Here is an 18,767-nt window from a genome sequence, read left to right as displayed (position 1 = left end):
GCACCCGACAATACCAGCAATTTGGATGGGGGACTTTAACCAGACTATGTCTCCATCCCTGGATAGACCGTCACAAACAGTGGACCAACCGGGTGAACCCGCACAGACCAGAGTATTTCGTACCATGACAGTTTGCCCTAGTGGATGTTTGGAGGCATAACAACCCCACAACCAGATCATACACATGCCATTCCACAAGCCATAATACCATGTCTAGAATAGATTTTGTTTTAGTGTCCCAGCCTTTACTATCTAAGGTTATGGGGACTGGGATTGGACTTTATCAGACCACCACCCCTTGCTGGGTCACAATCTCTGAGGACAGCCCCCCCGTACGCATGTGGAGACTGAATCCCCACTGGCTTTTGGCCCTCGCAGACCATGATTCTATTGAAAGAGAGATCAAATCCTTCCTGGACAGACCTAGAAACACACCCTTAACACATTCTGGGATGAATTTAAAGCGCAGGCACGTTGGATTCTGTCCACTAGAATAAATAGACTTAAACAGTCATCAAACTTGATACTATTACCTTCTGATATATGCTGTTTCTAACTCTTGCAGTTTAACTACAACCCCTCCCCTGAGAACCTAAACAAGGTGAAAGTACAGTCCCGCATGGTAACGCAACTATGCACTGAAAAGGCAAAACAAAGTATATTTTTCAAAGAACACAGGAGCAGGGGGTGAGGGCGGGAAGATTACTAGCTTATTTGGCTTACCTAGACGATAGGTCCCCGGTGGTTGTCTCCCTAAAATACTCTGAAGGAAATCGCATTACAGACCCTTCTCAAGTAGCCTCTCAGTTCCTACAATTTTATAAAAACCTATATAAATCTCATAGTACACAAAGGGAACTACAAACGTACTTAAATACAATTCACTTCCCCAGGCATAACTGAACAAGTGAAACTACTAGATGCACCCATCACCACACAAGATATTACTGATGCGATTGCACAACTGGCTAAGTCTAAAGCTCCTGGACTAGTTGGTCTGCCTCTGGAGTTTTATGCAAAATACTCAAACACTCATATCTAAGCTCAAGGCTCTATATACCAATCCATATTTGACACAAACTCGCTCCCGCTATCCATGCAGGAGGCCCAAATAATTGTACTCCCCAAGCCGGGCAAGGACCCCCACTACTCTGACTCGTACAGGCCAATCTCACTTTTACAGGTTGATATTAAGATACCAGCTAAAATACTGGCCAACCGATTAAACACAGCTATACTTAAGCTCATGCTGACCAAACAGGCTTTATGCCAAAAATACTGCCATGAACATCGGGAGATTATACGTTACTATACAGGCCCATCATGACAATTCCGGTACCAGGGTTGTGGTAGCATTAGACACAGCCAAAGCCTTTGACTTCGTTGAATGGCCATACGTGTGGGAGTGCTTGCACAACTACGGCTTTGGTCCAGTTTTTTAAATGGGTTAAGCTTCTCTACTGGACACCTAGAGCGAGGGTGTTTGTTAATGGCTGGCTTTCAGAGCAGTTCCCCCTGTCTCCCCTACTATATGCCCTGGCCGCTGAGCCACTGGCAATCGCCATTAGAGCAGACCATAATATTATGGGACTGAGGAGAGGACACATGGTAGACAAAATAGGGTTGTATGCTGATGATGCTATTTTGTACTTGGCGGATCAGGGACCTTCTCTGCAGGCCACGCTTGAAATAATTTTGAAAATGGGTGTATATTCAGGATTGCATATCAATTGGGACAAATCCCAAATCCTCCCGTTAGAGATATCTTTCCTCCTCCTAAAACAAACCCAACTTTACCATTATGTAGAGTATCCAAAATCAAATTCCTGGGGTTGGAGGTCACTAGGACTTTGGCAGACTAGACATCTCTGAATGTCACACCTCTATTCGAGATGATAAAGTACAAAACCTAGACATGGTCCAGACTACCACTAGGAGTGATGGGACGTGTCCACTTAATAAAAATGATCTTGTTACCCAAAATACTTTATATGTTATGGCATGCTCCTCTCTATATCCCACTGATAGTCTTTAAACAAATGGAAGCCATTCTAAACTCCTTTTGTATGGGGGCATGGCAGGCACAAATTGACCTGACATGTTCTAAAGCAGTGGTCATCAACCCTGTCCTCGGGGGCCCACTAACAGTCCAGGTTTTATGTATTACTTTGGGGAGATGCAGACTAGAATACTGCAATTACCGAGCAGCAAATCATATCACCTGTGATGTATTTGAGTTATCTTGCAAACCTGGCCTGTTAGTGGGCCCTGAGGACAGGGTTGATGACCACTGTTCTAAAGAACCCTACAGATATGGGGGGAGTGTCCCTCCCTGATCTGCAAGATTACTACTTGGCAGCTCAAATCTACCATATATACCACTTCAACAAAGTAGAAATGCAGAGATATAGAGCCTTAGTATGTAATAAACTGGGTCACCCAGCATTCACCCCACTCCAAGCTATCCTCCGAGGGAAATCAATAAACCCCCCCAAGATATAATATGGGAATGCTACTTCATGATCAGAGAGTATGGGAAATCGCGCTGAAAAAGCAAAACACTGGGTAAATTCACACCCATACCCCACTATGGTTTAGCAAACACCCACCCGAGCTAGAATCCATTCCAGGCTCAACAACATGGGCTACCTACGGCATAATATATCTCCATCAAGTGTTATCTAATTCCAGACTCAAGCAGCTTCAAACACTCAAGAAAGAATATACACTCCCTAAACAGATGGCTTTTAAATATTTACAACTCTGCCATGCTTTAAAAACCAAACTACCAAATTTGGAGGTAGTGTCAGACTCTCCTTCAACTTTATGTATAATAATGGGAGAAGAACCCTCTAAACTCATCTCAAACCTGTATCTAATGATCAGAAATTGTAGGTCAATAGGCCTTGCGCAAAAGGCGAAAAGTTGAATGGAGGAAGACTGGGATGAAATAATGGAAGGAATCGACCTGAGGTCCCCCAAGTTTTATGACAGACTGACACAGCTATACATTCTACACAAAGCTTATCTAACACCTTTGAAAAAAGCAAAATTCCTTCATACATACGACCCGACATGCCATTTATGCCATGCAGCACCAGGCGCGTTCTTCCATCTCATATGGTAAAACAAAGGGTTCACCCTGGGACTTTAAATGACGTGGGTACCGTTTCCATCAGTAAACAAAACAGTTGTAAATGCATTATATGGTTTATTCAAGTAACGTTGTTTACCTGCGTAGATATCTGCAACAATTGCCGATTTAAAAAAAAAGATACATAGAAAAGGAATATTGATACATTGATGTAATAGCAGTCATAGCACATGGGCACCTTACTACCCTACACGCTTTGCAAGATCCAGCTCGCTCTTCAGGGGTGGCTGTGTGTAACAATGTGTATAAGATGAAAAAGTTTATATTTGGCAATGTAGCACAGTATTTAATTATAAAGGTACAGGGTAGGAGAGGTTCTGGGTCCCCATACCACTGAGCTTGGCCATGGCTACAGGTGTGTGGCTCCAGGACAGCAGGAGCAGGTGCCTCACCAGGGAGCTGAGGGGGTGGAGTCAGATGGGACCCCACCAGGGGCCAAACGAAGAGCAGCCATGGCATGGGTATAGGGATGTATCCCTAGAGAACACAGTCCATAAAGAAAATAGGCTGTGAACATAAGTATGTTTGTCAGGCATCTGAAGTAGTAAAGTAAACTCAATAAATATTGGCATAAGGGAGAGGCGAGAAAGGTGAACTGTGAATGTATGGTGGAATCTGTGATATCGGAGAAGAAAAAAAAAAATGTAATAAAAAATAAGTGCTCAAAAAATGAACTGTGTTTAAGATATGCAAGTATGCCTAAATATAGTAGGTATCAAAAAGTGTATGTGTGTGTGTGTAATATAAATATATATATAAAAAAAATGTGTGTGTGTGTGTGTGTGTATATATATATATATATATATATATATATATATATATATATATATATATATGTGTGTGTATATATGTATGTATATATATACACACACACACACACACACACACACACACACACACACACACACACACACACACACACACACGTATGTGTGTGTATAATGAGAGAGAGATCTCTAGTACCTGAGTATGGTGAATATCTTTAGTATAAAAGTAATGGCTCACAGCAAGCAACCTCCACAGCGGTGTGTGTCCTCTGTCTCCTGTTGTCCCCATCTGCTTTTGGGTGGATGGAGACACCTACACATCGTCGCCATGTTAAGGCGCCAGAGGTGTGGCATCTGCGATTGTGCGCAGCTGGATGCACTATATCATCTGATGTCTTGGGGGAGTGTCCGCATTTGCGTGCCGCCCTATGGCAGTGGGCTCCTTCTGCGCTCACAGGTCAGCCATCCACACATGGTGTTGGGGGCGGAGCCTATTGGGCTCTTCCGGGTTTCAATTGGAGGTCAGGCATGGCTTGGATTTCAGTCTCACTCTTCAGAGGACACACAGCTCTGGAGGTTGCTTGCTGTGATCCATTACTTTTATACTAAAGATATTCTGTTATGTTTTCTACCATCTCTATGTCCCTACCATCCTTGGCCCAGGCTTTTTTACTTATGTATACTTATCTTTATGCCAATATTTATTGAGTTTACTTTACTACTTGAGATGCCTGACAAACATACTCATGTTTACAGCCTATATTTTCCATGGACTAACGAGGTCTCTAGGGATACATTAGTACACTACTACTACACAATCACAGTCCACCTCTCTTTCCTCTCACTTTTTCTATCTTGTCACTTGCTAGTATCCCTCTGCCATCCTATGTTTCTAACCATCTCCCTGTCCCTACCATCTTTGGCCCAGGCCTTTCATTCATATATATGTATTTTTATGGTAATACTTATTGACTCTGTCATTACTTTAGAGGCCTGACAAACATACTTATGTTCACAGCCTATACTCTTTATGGACTAATGAGGTCTCTAGGGATACATCACTATATCCATGCCATGCCTGCTCTTTAATTGGCCCCTGGCAGGGTCTCATTTGACTCCACCCCTCAGCTCCCTGGTGAGGCACCTGCTGCCGATGTCCTGGAGCCGCACACCTGTAGCCATGGCCAAGCTCATTGGTGAGTATGGGGACCCAGAACCCCTCCTACCCTGTGCCTTTATAATTAATACTGTGCTACATTGCCAAATATATACTTTTTCATCTTGGGCACATTGCTACACAAATCCACCCCTGAAGAGCGATCTGGATCTTGCGAAACGTGTCGGGTAGTATTGATGCCCATGTACTATGACTGCTATTACATCTTTGTATCAATATTCCTTTTCTATGTATCTTTTTTTAAATTGGTAATTGTTGGTGATATCTATACATGTAAACAATGTTACTTGAATAAACCATATAATGCATTTACTGCTGTTTTGTTTACTGACGGAAACAGTACCCACTTCATTTAAAGTCCCAGGGCAAACCCTTTGTTTTATTATATGTTACAGGGATGGAAGTGGGTTACTGGGGATACCAGCCCTTTCCCTTTTTCCCATCTCATATGGAGTTGCCCAATTGTCCAGACATAATGGACACAGATCGTCCGATTCTTACATAACAATATGGGATCCCCAGTAGTATCAGAACCCAAACTATGCCTTCTGGGACTTCTACCAGACGTAGAAATTGACAAATAAATTTTTAAGTGAAACTATGTTTATGCTACGTAAGGTAATAACCAAGGTATGGATGCAGGCTTCCCCCCCTCCATACGTCAATGATGCAATACCATTTAAAAAAACTAGTCTATGCACATAGGGGTTGTGCTCATAAGCACTCTAAAGTCTGGGATAGGTGGCTGGAAGATGGGGAAACTTGTACCTGAAAATTTGCTTTTGCCCATCCATGGAAGCCTTGTTGGGCTGGGAACGCTTGCCTGCAGATCCTGGCGGACAAAAAAGACTTGTGAGTGGAAAAAGAAGGGCCCTGCCTATGACAGGGCTCCTTGCCCTTTCTAGAATGGGGGAGAAAAGTACTTATTCCCCCAGTGATGTCCTTAATAATGTCATCCAGAGAGGCTCCAAATAGCCTCCCAGCCTGGAAAGGCAAGTCCGCCAAAGCTTTCTTAGATGTCTGGTCCGCTGACCAACACTTGAGCCAAAGTAGCCGGCGTAGAACCACGGAGACCTTTGAAAGTAACGGGTCCATACCTAGGGCCGCATCATGGACATACTTAAGTCCTTGCACTAACTGGTCTGCCAGTTCCACACAGACTGGGGAAACTTGCTCATTACCCAACTCGCGGTGTAATAACTTAGCCCATCCAGTAAGTGTCTGCGACACCAGAGCCGTGGCTAGCACTGGACAAAGAACCTACCCCACCATCGTAAAGCTAGACCGAGCAACTGCCTCAGCCTTTGTGTTGGCAGAATCCTTGAAAGAAGGGGACCCCTCCACCGGAATCATGGTCGTCTTATTTAACCTGGACACTGGAGGATTAACGACCAGAGGGAATGCCATTTCTTCAACAAGCTCTCTTCAAAAGGGTAACGCACCGAAAACAGCCTCGGAACTGAAAAGGAGCTTGGCGGGCGTTCCTAATCCTTGTAAATAAACTTATCAAACTTATCAAAATAAGACGGGTAAGGAAATGCCTTTAGCGGTGCGGACCGGTTTGTGAGACCTAAAGCGGATGACACCACTGCAGATGCCCCTGCCGTATCCTCAATTTTCAAAGTATCAGGCACTGCCTTAATGAGTGCACCCACCAGCGCTTTCTCATGCACTGCAAGTGGCTGATTCTTCCTCACTGTCTGAAAGATCAGGGGCCGCATCATCCGAGACATCCAGGCAGGGGCCACCTGCTACGGCGGGGCCTGAGTCAACAAAGAAAACTCTCCGTCAATCACAGAATTCTTTGTTATACAAAACTAAAACAGCAAATTGTAGGGAAACAGTAAGATATATTACTAGATATTCAAAACAATCTGTGTTAATTAATGAATATTAATTATTTACCTATTATTCATTCTAGGCTACCCCAGTTAGCTGCTCCTAATGAGTGGATACAAATCCACAAAACGCGTAGAGCTTTTATAGTTGATGTCATGTCACAGCAACCATGTCCATACCATGGGTTTTATCTGGATGAGTCATCAATTTATTTAATACAAGATGTTTATGTTCTGTGACTATTCTGGATGTACTGCTGATATTGATTTTATTATATGATACATTGTCTACTATATGATGTCTCAATCATGCTTTACTAATTTGTATCATATTTATTAAACGCATATTTATCACTGTATTAAGTCCATTATCGTCACCTATGATTAGCCTAGATATTATATTGTATGTCCCATCCTACCTGAGGGGTGTGTTATCATATAAAGTCCCGTTTCTTCCCCCTTGCCCCAATTTCCTATTTGACTTGCCATCCTGACTGAGGAACAGTGCTGTACCATCCATCCTCCAGCAGATGGGACAAGCCATGAGGAGATCCGCGCTCTTGCCTGGCTTCAATTGCAGAGTCCAGCACTAAAGGCCCAGCAGAAACACTCCTCACACGGCTACTACAAGAAAATGGCCGCCGGCCACGCTTCCTCAGCTAGAGCACAAGTACCTAGAAAGCCTGGAGGCTACGGGAAAATGCCCACGGCACCCATCCCCCAATCAATGGCGGCTATACACGTGGGGGAAAAATGCCAGCTAACCTCCCCCCCCTCCGTACCTAGAATGCCCGTACACCAACCAGAGGGGACCCCACCAGGCCAGGTAGATGCCAAACACAACATCCCTGCGCCCAGCAATTGGCAGCGCAAACCGGGGCAGGGGGGGGAATGAATTAATCTCCCAAAACCAACCAACCCCTTAGGGAGTAACCAGCTGCTCCACCGTGCCCGGATCGGTGGAGAACATACTTACCCCTCCTGCAGGGATTGCAGTTCGCACTCCACAGACAGAGCCACCTCCTGCCTAGACGGAGTGGCTTTCTGCCATGGCGACACTGAACCAGATGTCAGGTGTCTGGTCATATGTGTCCCTGCAAGAATTTTATCTCCCTGGCCGCCCCAGTCCAGAATGGGGCTTGTCTCAGCTGACCCAGCGCGGAGCTCAGGTCTGCACGCTCTCTGTGGCCTGGTTGGGGAGACTACCAGGCTCTATAATATCCAGCCTGTCACCCAGCCCAGCAATTGATTGTAGATGTATCACCACAAAAGAAATACATTTAAATAAAACAAAAGCCAAAGAACCACAAGTCCCAGCAGGGAGCCAGGTCCTTCTCCTAGACTAGGCAGAACAAAAACTGAGCTGCCTGTAGCAGAGTGGGGGGTTACTGCCAGAAAGGACTGCCCCCTAGGCGGTGCTGTGCTTGTTTTTTTATTTCTGCCTACTGAAGGTGGCAATATAACCCTAGGGTCAAACTGGAAGTGCTCTGTCCTTCAATGAACGAAACAGAGATTTACTTATTTGCAACATTTTTATAATAAAGTAAGAAACTTGGCTGGGGGTGAAGTGGAACGAAACTCTCTCCATCAACAGTTTATTTTTAATCCTTATGCTGCTAGCGTTAGTAAATACTGTAGATAGGAAAAATAATATTCTTGTTTAACTTTTTTTTTTTCCAGAAATTAAAAGCTAAGGGGTGTTTTTTTTTATTTTTTTTTAAATTAAAAAAAATTATAAAAAGTGTTAACTTTTCATACAGTAGTTTGTTTGGAACAGGATTATACACAGTCCTCTATAGGGAGTTTATATTGTTCAGAATGACATGGGGGCATATAACTAGGGACAGGTCGGTTTAGAAATGCATTAACAATGTACCAGCCAAGCCTTGATATGTTTAAGCCTTTGTTAAGACGGTGTGCAAATCTAGTTTACAACCGATGATGATCTACCAGCACAGTACAGACTGGGTTAATTCTAGTAAAAATAACTTCCCAGCCCCCTCCTTAATACATAGAAGGGACATGTTGATTAGGATTTTAAAGCAAATAAAAAGGTATGGGGCAATTTTTTAACTTTTATTTTTTTTTTGTTTTTTTTTAAGTTTAAAACAAGGTGCACTTTGTTTCAGCAAATGCATGCTTTATTCTCGTGGTCTCTGAACTCACTTGGCACCTTGGCGAGCCCAGGAGCCCTGTAGACAGATTCAAGATGTGGGTCAGCAAAAGATCTGTGCTCTCCCGTTTTTAGCTCTTCTTTAGGATGAATTGGCTTGGGAGAACTTGACTCTTGAGCACTGTGGGCTTACAGGCTCAGTATCCTGGCTTCACGATCACTGCCTGGATAAAAAATAAAGCAAGGAGTAAAAAAGAACTAGGCATAAAATGTACAGATGTAAACATAGGCATTCATTACAGTCCATTATGGTATATCAGTGGTTAACTTCATTCCATCTCAAACACTTGCTGCAGCTCCTCTTAAGACACATTTTTTAATGGGCTCTTCCATTTCGTTCTCCACATGCTTTGAAATATACAATAAATAGCAGCTAGACTCAGAATCAAAAATTAAGTGTCACCGGCACAAATTTCTTTTTTTTAATAATACGTAACTCTCTATCTTTTAAATATCCAATCTGCAGTTATAAATCCACCACCAATGCTGTGAGGTAGGTAGTATTGTGATGAAGTGTGTAACTGCACTGACCCTAAAAACTTTATATATATATATATATATATATATATATATATATATATATATATATATATATATATATACACACCTATACCTTACCACGTGAACAATTTTATCTGTGATTCATGAAAAAATTGCTAATAAAGTCATTCATCAAAATAATGAAAAAATAAACATTGAAAAGTCATGTGTTAATAATCCCAATAGTCCTCTTTACAAAATGCGAATTATCCGAATCCCATGTGCACGAATTCACATCTGTGACTTGAAAAACCTTTTCACCAATTCGTGAAGCACCACCACCTTCCAAAATGGACACTCACCAGAGCCAAGTAAAAATTGCACCTATGGTTTATGCTGGGTTACTCCTTACTCCTCTGTATCTCATAAAAAGCAGACATCCTTGCTAAACATATTTTAAAAATGTATTAAATCAATAGAGTAAAGATATAGTAGATACACTCACAAGTCTGGTGCCTTTAGACCGGCACTGAGTCTTTCCAGCAGTGGTGTCATCAGGAAGCTTCCCGATGATGCATGATTGGACGTGAAACGTGTAGAGGCTTCTAGGTAAGCTCCAACCCGGGAAATGGAACGCGCTAGCTAGTGACAGAAACGCACTGCTGGAAAGACTCAATGCCGGTCTAAAGGCACCGCGATTGTGAGTGTGTGTATATACTATATCTTTACGCTATTGATTTAATACATTTTTAAAATATCTTGCACAAGGATGGATGTCTTTTTTTTTTTTTTTTTTTTTTTTTTTTCCATGAGATACTCCTTACTCTTCCACATTAGTTAGTCACAGTAACCAGTGGCAACCAATTTATAGGAATCTCAGATATACCTATTAGACTGGAGGGGTTAACCTAGTATAAACTAAAGGCGCAATTTTTCCTTGGCTCTGGTGAGTGTCCATTTTACAAGGTGGTGCTTCACAAATTGGTGAAAGGTTTTTCAAGTCATGGATGTGAATTTGTGCACATGTGATTCGGATAAGCATTTTGTGAAGAGGGCTATTGTTCACACATGATTTTTCATTTTAATTGTTTTTTATTTTTTCATTATTTTGAGTTTTGATGAATGAATTTATTAGCAATTATTTTTTTCATGAATGACAGATAAAATTGTTCACGTGGTAAGGTATATATTACTTTTTAGGGTGAGCGCAGTTACACTCTTCACTAGACTCAAAATCCGTTTACTGAATCGGATCAGGCAGCGATTGCGATTGGTTGACAGAGGTTACAGTGTATCATTATCACTTACTGGCTGCTAGAGGTTACAGCGCACACTATGGCTCACTGTTTATTTTCTAGAGGTTACAGCACATGACTTCTGCTTGTTGATCGGTTGCTAGAGATTACTGTAGATCCAATACTGCTCACTGGTTGCTACAGGTTACTGAACATCTATACCACTCACTAATAGGTTGTCATAGGTTACTGCACATTATTACTGTTCACTGATTGGTTTCTAGAGGTTACTGCATATCCTTACCACTCAATAATTGGTTGCAAGAGCTTAGTGCACAGCATTACTGCTCACTGATTGGTTTCTAAAGGTTATAGCACATCATCCCCTCAGTGTCTGCACACTATGGACTGGGGGGGGGGTTGTGGGGGGGACCTGTCACTAGACGGAAAACTTGTAGGAATCCTGGGATCAGTGGCAATGTTGGGGGATTGATGGGATCAGTGGCAGTGGTGGGGGGGGGGGGGAGGTGGGATTAGTTAGGAGGCAGTACATTGTGGCAAATTCTGAATCATGTAGAGCAAAGCTGGAAATCTTTGGCAATTATATAATGGGGGATTCTACCAATGTAATGGGGAATTTTACAATGACCACCAATGTGAGGGGGAATTTGCACTGACCACCATGTAACAGGATTTTGCCCAACCCACCATTAGAAAAGAGGGATTTCTACACTTACACCAATGTAATAACAGCATTTACACCAAGCACCAGTATAAGGGAGAATATGCAATGACCACTATTGTCGGCGATTTGTACTGACCGCTAACGTAAGGTGACACTTCTACGCCAACCACCAATGTTAGGGGGGATTTACACTGATCAGCAATGTTATGAAGAATTTACACTGACAACCAATGTGATGGGGGATCTTACATCAACAGCCAATAAAGGGGGATTTCTGCACTGGCCACCAATATAAGGTGGATTTACACTCGCCACCAATTTAAAGAGGGCTTCTACATGGACCACCAATGTAAGGGAAGATTCAAAACTGTCCACAAATGCAAGTTTGGATTTTTTAATAACTGCCAATATAAAGAGGAGTTTCTACACTAGCCACCCATGTAATGGGTGGCTAGTGTAGACTGCTCCTAATACCACTAATGTATTAGGAGCATTCACATTACCCACTAATGTAATGTAACCTTCCAACTGGCCTCTAGTGTGAATGAAAGGATTGTACACCAAGCCCCAAAGTAATGAGAAGATTTACACTGACCACCAATGTTGTTTGGAAGAAGGGTTCCACCTCCAATTTGCTTACCTTTTGTAGAACAGGCTGATGTTGGGCTTTCAAGCATGCTCCTTTACCTCCCCAGTGGGCAGCATTCAGCAGAAGTGATGGTAGATATGACAAAAATATGAATGCTGCCTCTATTTACATATCAATGCCGCGGCCCATGATTATTTACATTTTAATGCTGCCGTCATTTACATATAAATGCAGGTTATTTACATGTAAACAGGTGAGTCGTCAGTGCATGGCAATAGGGCAGAGCTGGGCAGCAGCACAAGAATTTTACACTGAGATATCGGGGGACACAGCACAGGACTAAAGCTTCAAGTGATGAGGGCATTTAAACTGGGATAGTAGGCAAGTATGAGGCAGCTGCTTTGGGCCCCACAACAATGATGAGTCCCAGGGCAACTGCTCCTTTCCCTTTCCTTTGACTCCAGACTATAAAACGCAGAGCATGTCACGGTCCTTGTAACATGTTCTTTGCATGTTATAGTCTGTGAGTTGCATTTGTCTTTCTTGTTTAATAAATGTAATTTTAAGCTACATTTGGATATGCGCCCTCTGGTGGTTTTTAATTTTTATTTTTTTTTCACGGTCACTGACTGCATAGTAGTGTAGCAAGATAGTGCCCCTGCTGTCATACGCCCACCATTTGAAGCTCTCCTGCAGGCAAAGGTATTTTATGTTTGTGGCTAACTTCAGCCTAAATGTTGCCCTTTTTTTATTTTCTTTAAGGTTTTTCCTCCTAGAAATCACCAGTCCGCTCCCTACAGAGGTGGCTACCAGGATCATCGGTATGAGTAATAACAATATATTCTTTGCTGGCTATTTGTTTTTGCATGTGTGAAATGTCTCTCTCCAGAAATGTTTATTTTTTATTTATTTATTTTTTAAGAGATACAATTAATGTTCATCTGTCACTATGCTCATATCAACATAAAAATTATTCCCCAGGCACAAGCGTAACCATATATATAATAATGTATGTGTGTAATTGGTGAACACATCACACTGCTTTGCGCCCGTCCTATAGCCGAAAGACGGCTACAGAGCGGACGCTAACTGCCGGGAGGCCGTCCCTGGACGTCGCCCTGTATACTTCCGCAATGCGCGCTCCCGCGAGTGCGCATCGGGGAAGTTCTGTTCTGGCCGTGTCCCTCGGACACAGCCAGTCACAGATCGCTGTAAACGGGCAATCACAGCGGCCGTTTACAGCGCGATCGGCCTATCCAATGTAAACCTATGAGATCCTCTCTCAGCGCCGTTCTCCCTTCTCACACAGACAGCGTGTGTGAAGGGACAGATGAACGGCTGCAGCGGCCGTAAGTAAAAAAAAAAGTACCATCCCCGCCCAGTGCCATCTGTCCCCAGTGCCCCCTGTCGTCGGTGACATCTGTCCCCAGTGCCCCCTGTCGTCGGTGCCATCTGTCCCCAGTGCCCCCTGTCGTCGGTGCCATCTGTCCCCAGTGCCCCCTGTCGTCGGTGCCATCTGTCCCCAGTGCCCCCTGACGGTGCCATCTGTCCCCAGTGCCCCCTGTCGTCGGTGCCACGTGTCATTATCCTGGTGCTCCAGGGCCTTCAAAAGTGTAATGGGTAGTCAACAAGTTAGATGTGTAATTTATGCTCCTAGAGCATGTGATGGCGCTCCCTGCATGTTGGGCCTCTATGTGGCCAGGCTGTGAAAGTCCCACACATGTGGTATCATAATACTCAGGAGGAGTAGCAGAATTTTTTTGGGGGTGTCATTTGTGGTATACACATGCCATGTGAGAGAAATAACCTATTACAATGACAATTTTGTGGAAAAAAATGTAAAAAAATAAATCTTAATTTTGCAAAGAATTGTGGGAAAAAATGACAACACCAAAAACCTCACCATGCCTCTTGCTAAATACCTTGGAATGTCTACTTTCCAAAAAGGGGTCATTTGGGGGGTATTTGTACTTTTCTGACTTGTTCGGGTCGCAAGAAATGAGATAGGCCACCAGTACATCAGATGTGATCAATTTTGTATGATTCGCACCACAGTTTGTAGACTCTCTAACTTTCACAAAGACCAAATAATATCCACTAATTTGGGTTATTTTTTACCAAAGACATGTAGCAATATAAATTGTGGCCAAAATTTATGAAGAAAAATTTATTTGCATAATTTTGTCACAGAAACAAAGAAATATGCGTGGTTTGGTTTTTTTTCAAAATTTTCGGTCTTTTTTCATTTATAGCGCAAAAAATAAAAACCTCAGAGGTGATCAAATGCCACCAAAAGAAAGCTCTATTTGTGGGAAAAAAAGGACAAAAAATTCATTTGGGTACAGTGTTGCATGACTGAGTAATTGTCATTCAAAGTGTGAGAACACCGAAAGCTGAAAATTGGTCTAGGCAGGAAGGGTGTTTAAGTGCCCAGTAAGCAAGTGGTTAAAATGTGGCACACTTATTACATCTAAAAAGCCTGTGTCCCACTCCAAGTGCAGAAAGGAGAGGGTGAGTATAACGTCAGAAAAAACACATGGACAACTCCGATCAGTGTGCTTCTGTGTAGTGCCACCAGAGCCTCAAAGAGATGACCATGGCATCTATGGCTGTGCTTTGCATCTGTCAAAGCACAAAACAGCGCCATAGTAGTAGGCAAACGTCAATGTGTTTGAGGGGCCTTCCTCCTTTTGTCAATCCTTCCTGAATGGGAAGAGAGCTGGCTTAAAAGCAAAGCGGGACTGGGAAATGCACACTACTTAAAGAGGAAGTAAACTCTCCCACTCTGATGCTTCTTTTCATTTAGTCCATTATAATAAGTAATTATCAGACTATAGCCACTGTAATCCAGCCCAAATTGCATATTACTTACTGTTTAAAGAAACTTTAAAAAACTTGTTTCCAGGGGTTAGGCAGCGCCATCTTAAGTATTGTTTTCTCAGTCCACAGTGGAGTGTATTTCCGCCCTAATATTGAGTACTTCCTATTCTGTTAACCAAGCCTCCTTCTCAATCCAAAGTTTTATGGCAACCCTGCTTCCCTGTTCATAGCTGACTTGTTTTATTTCATAGTATTTACTTGTGCCGATTACCTAGTGTTTGCCTTTGTCAGTCTTATCAGCTTTAGCTGATAAGACTGCAGTAATGCTGTCCCATGCCCTGCTTTACACAGCATGTGATGTCACATGGGGTGTAGGAGGAAGCTCTCAATGATTCTGTAGTCTCCTGGGATTTCAGTGTTGTGCTGTAGGACGTCCTGATAATAGATAGACAAAGTACACAGAGTGTGCCGAAGATCAGGGGAGATCTGGGCATGCTCAGTGACATCATTCTAAAGAACAAAAAGGATTACAACAATACTAAGCAAGTAAGGAGATATCTCCAAGCAGTCTTAATTAGGGTTTTTTTATGCTGATTTTACATGGGACAAAGTTGTGGGGGAGAGTTTACAACCACTTTAAAGCTCTGCACTAAGGCTCAGTGAGAGGTGACGGACTACAAGCACCATCTTTTAATAAAAACATTGCCACACAGAGTACATGCAGGATAATATACAATAATCAGCAAATGTTGGAGAATATAAACCTTTGCTCCCAGATGCAGTGGCTCTCTTAATAGGATATCACCTATGACCCTCTTTAGATTGTTTTCCTTGACTTTGGCAACATGTCTGACACCTGAAATAAGGCATTTGTTGCTATGCTTATGCTAGTGGATGTATAGAGCCTATTTTTATATTTTTCTTGCACTGTGTATACCCTCATTTTTTTTTTATTTTATTGGAGTCCGGTTGAATCACTCGTGTGATGTATGTGGAACCACCCCCAGTGCAACTAATCCCTCTGTGTATCCCTCAGGTGTGGCTGTAACTAGAGCCCCCCTTTTCAGCCAGAGTGTCTTGGCAAAATGCCTAAAAATTGCCCCTAAAATTGTGTACAAGCCAGCAGCTGGACCAAACCTGCCGTTTTTGTTACACGAAGCCACAGGTTTTCATTGTGCAACATTACAACTATGGCACTGCGACTGCCAGCATCCTAACAAATGCTGATGTCATTGATGATGATGAGGATGTCGGGCAATTGCACAGCCTCCTTGTTTGACCCTCTGTCAGCATTGGGGCAATGTTGTAAAACTTTCAGTTTTGCTTTTTACATTTTACAATGGGGTGCTTTGAGATCGTGCATAAATGTAACCAATTGCGAACCACTCACAATGTACTGCGGATGTGTGGCCCTGCTGGGATACTGCAGTATCTTCCTGGGTTTAGGGCATGCGTGCCCTGACTGTACACAGCGGGAGTCTGTCAGCAGGTCCGGGCTAATGATTCATTTCTGGGACCTGCGGATTTCCTGTATTCAATCACAGCCCAGAACTCTGTGTTGATGATCAACACAGGGCTCTGTACGGAGGGAACAGTCTCTGTTTCTTAACGCTGCAAAGTAAAACTTAGTGCACATTACACACACACTACTCATTGTTAGACACACATTTAACCCTTTGATTACCCCAGTTTTTAACCCCTTCCCTGCCAGTGTCATTAGCACTGATAACTGTATTGGTGTCGGTGGCAGTTAGTCGGTTCCCAGTTAGTGTCGGATTTCCCGCTTCACTCAGTCCCATTTTTTAAGTTGCTGATCACCGCCTTTAGTAGTATAAAAAAAAGTAATTATATTATATTCATAGCTTGTAAATGCTAAAACTTTCACGCAAACCAAGGACATGTAGCAGAATACATTTTGGCCTAAATTTTATGACGTGTGTGTTTTGTGGGAAAAAAAAAAAAAAAAAATGCAGTTTTTCTTTTTATATATAAAAAAATCAGTGGTAATAAAATACCACCTAAAGAGAAGCTCTATAGTATGTATGAAAAAATTATATAAATGTTGTTTGGGTACAGTGTTACACGACCTCACAATTACGAAGCTAGTTAAAATGGTGCAGTGCTGCGGACCCTGACATAATCCAGGGTCTCCAGCCATCTTTTCCTTTTTTAGATGGGCTGCTGATGCAATTTGATATCCCAGGACAAACATTACCCCTGTTCAAGATCTATGTAGCTAATTGCCAGCTGCTTCTCTTTAAGCTTAGAGTCCAATGCAATAGGTCTTCTTTAACTCTGATGTGGTTTGGTCGTTGCAGCGCTCTCAAAATAACGGTTCTTCTTCAAGTCCTCTACTTGCTGCAAGCCCTTCCTATACATCTATAGTTCTGGCATTTCATCTGTTCTCACAAGAAACCACGTTCGATGCTGCAGAGCCTATCTTTGTCTAAGACTTCTGGGGGCCTTGCCCTTCCGGATGTTCAAGCTTATTCTTGGGCCATCCATCTCGCTAGGATAGTTGCCTGGCATTGCAATGAGGAGGCAAAGCTATGGGTTTCCATGGAATTGGAGGACTCTCAAGGTATACGCATGATTTGGCTTTGGATTACATCCCCCTTGCCTAGGGAGCTTTGCGTACATCCTACTCTTGGTAGTATTTTACAGGTCTCCCAGGAAATGTTCCAAACCTCCCCAGTTTCTCCGCTTCTCACCTTTTGATTCCCATACTGGGCAACCCTGAATTCATTCCTGGCCTCCACATGGGCAATTTTATTGCCTTTCAACTCAAGGCTACACTCACTTATCAGACTTTCTAACATCGGAGGGGACTTTGATATTTTCAGATCTCACTCATCTTGCCAATAGTTCTATGGACTTCTAGGTTGAACTTCATCTATACTATTTTCTTTGGCTGTGCTCCCGCAACCAAGGCATTGCCTGTCTGCTTACCGGCTTTGAATCCTTGTGCCATGGGGGGAATCAGTACATCATTCTCTGTCCCCTGCTTTATGCTTCCTTGACCCACCCCGGGGAGGAATATACACCCTAGTTTCTCCCAAAATTGGAATCTGATCTAGTCTAGCTACAAAATCCTTACCAGATGGCACAGGGTCAGGTCTGCACCCAACTTCACTGTATTTTTCCGTATGACAAGATGTAACCACTGTCATTAACTTACCGCTGTTGAACTGCATGACAACCCGGAGGCCTGCCTGTTGCAATGGTCAATGAGTCAAAAAATGCAAAAACTTACTATACAACTCCAAAATGCTGTTAAGGTCTGCTTTCCTCTTTGCTGGACCCTCCTACGAAAGCTCTCTGAATTGCTAAAGTTAACAAACCCCGTGATCTCACTGCAAAGTATATTCCCATGGGCAATTCTACACACCTCCCTGGACGCCCTATTGTGATTGGCATAGATTCCATTACCTCACGTTTGGGGTGTGAATATAAACTTTTTTTTTCCTCCAACCACTGTAAAACCATTAGACTGTTGGCACATGTTGATGTGCAGGGGGGCTACATCATGGCCACTGTTTATGTGGCCTCCCTGTATACTTGAGTACCACTTAAGTTGGAAATTGAAGCAGTTCAGCATTGTTTTGTATAAAGGCCCTTCTCTTACACAACTTCAAAGTGCATACATCATTGAGTTGTTGGAGTTTGCCTCAACACACTTATTTTTGGTTCGATAACCATTTTTTCCTTCAACAGAAAGGAGTGGCAATGGGGGCCAAACTTGTCCCCAGCCATGCCAATCTTTTTATGGCCAAGTGGGAGGAGGATGGCTATGCCCAAAAGTGGCTTCAGTTGGTCATCTGGGCAAGATCTATAGATGGCATTCTTGTA

General features: G+C 42.8%; 1 protein-coding gene across 1 annotated transcript in view; it reads left to right on the top strand.

The window, feature by feature from the left end:
- Window positions 1-18,767, top strand: part of LOC143984136 (uncharacterized) — a 128,085-nt gene that overhangs the window by 36,349 nt on the left and 72,969 nt on the right. Inside the window, exon 3 of the mRNA XM_077484447.1 lies at window positions 12,861-12,919. Within this exon, the coding sequence (XP_077340573.1) occupies window positions 12,861-12,919 (59 nt within the window). The remainder of the gene's footprint in view (window positions 1-12,860; window positions 12,920-18,767) is intronic.

Source organism: Lithobates pipiens, unplaced genomic scaffold (genome assembly GCF_037356315.1).
Source record: "Lithobates pipiens isolate NorthernLeopardFrog02 unplaced genomic scaffold, aLitPip1_a1.2 Scaffold_16, whole genome shotgun sequence".
Classification (NCBI taxonomy): Eukaryota; Metazoa; Chordata; class Amphibia; order Anura; family Ranidae; genus Lithobates; species Lithobates pipiens.
The sequence above is the reverse complement of the archived record's forward strand: the minus strand, read 5'-3'. Positions and strand labels throughout refer to the sequence as shown.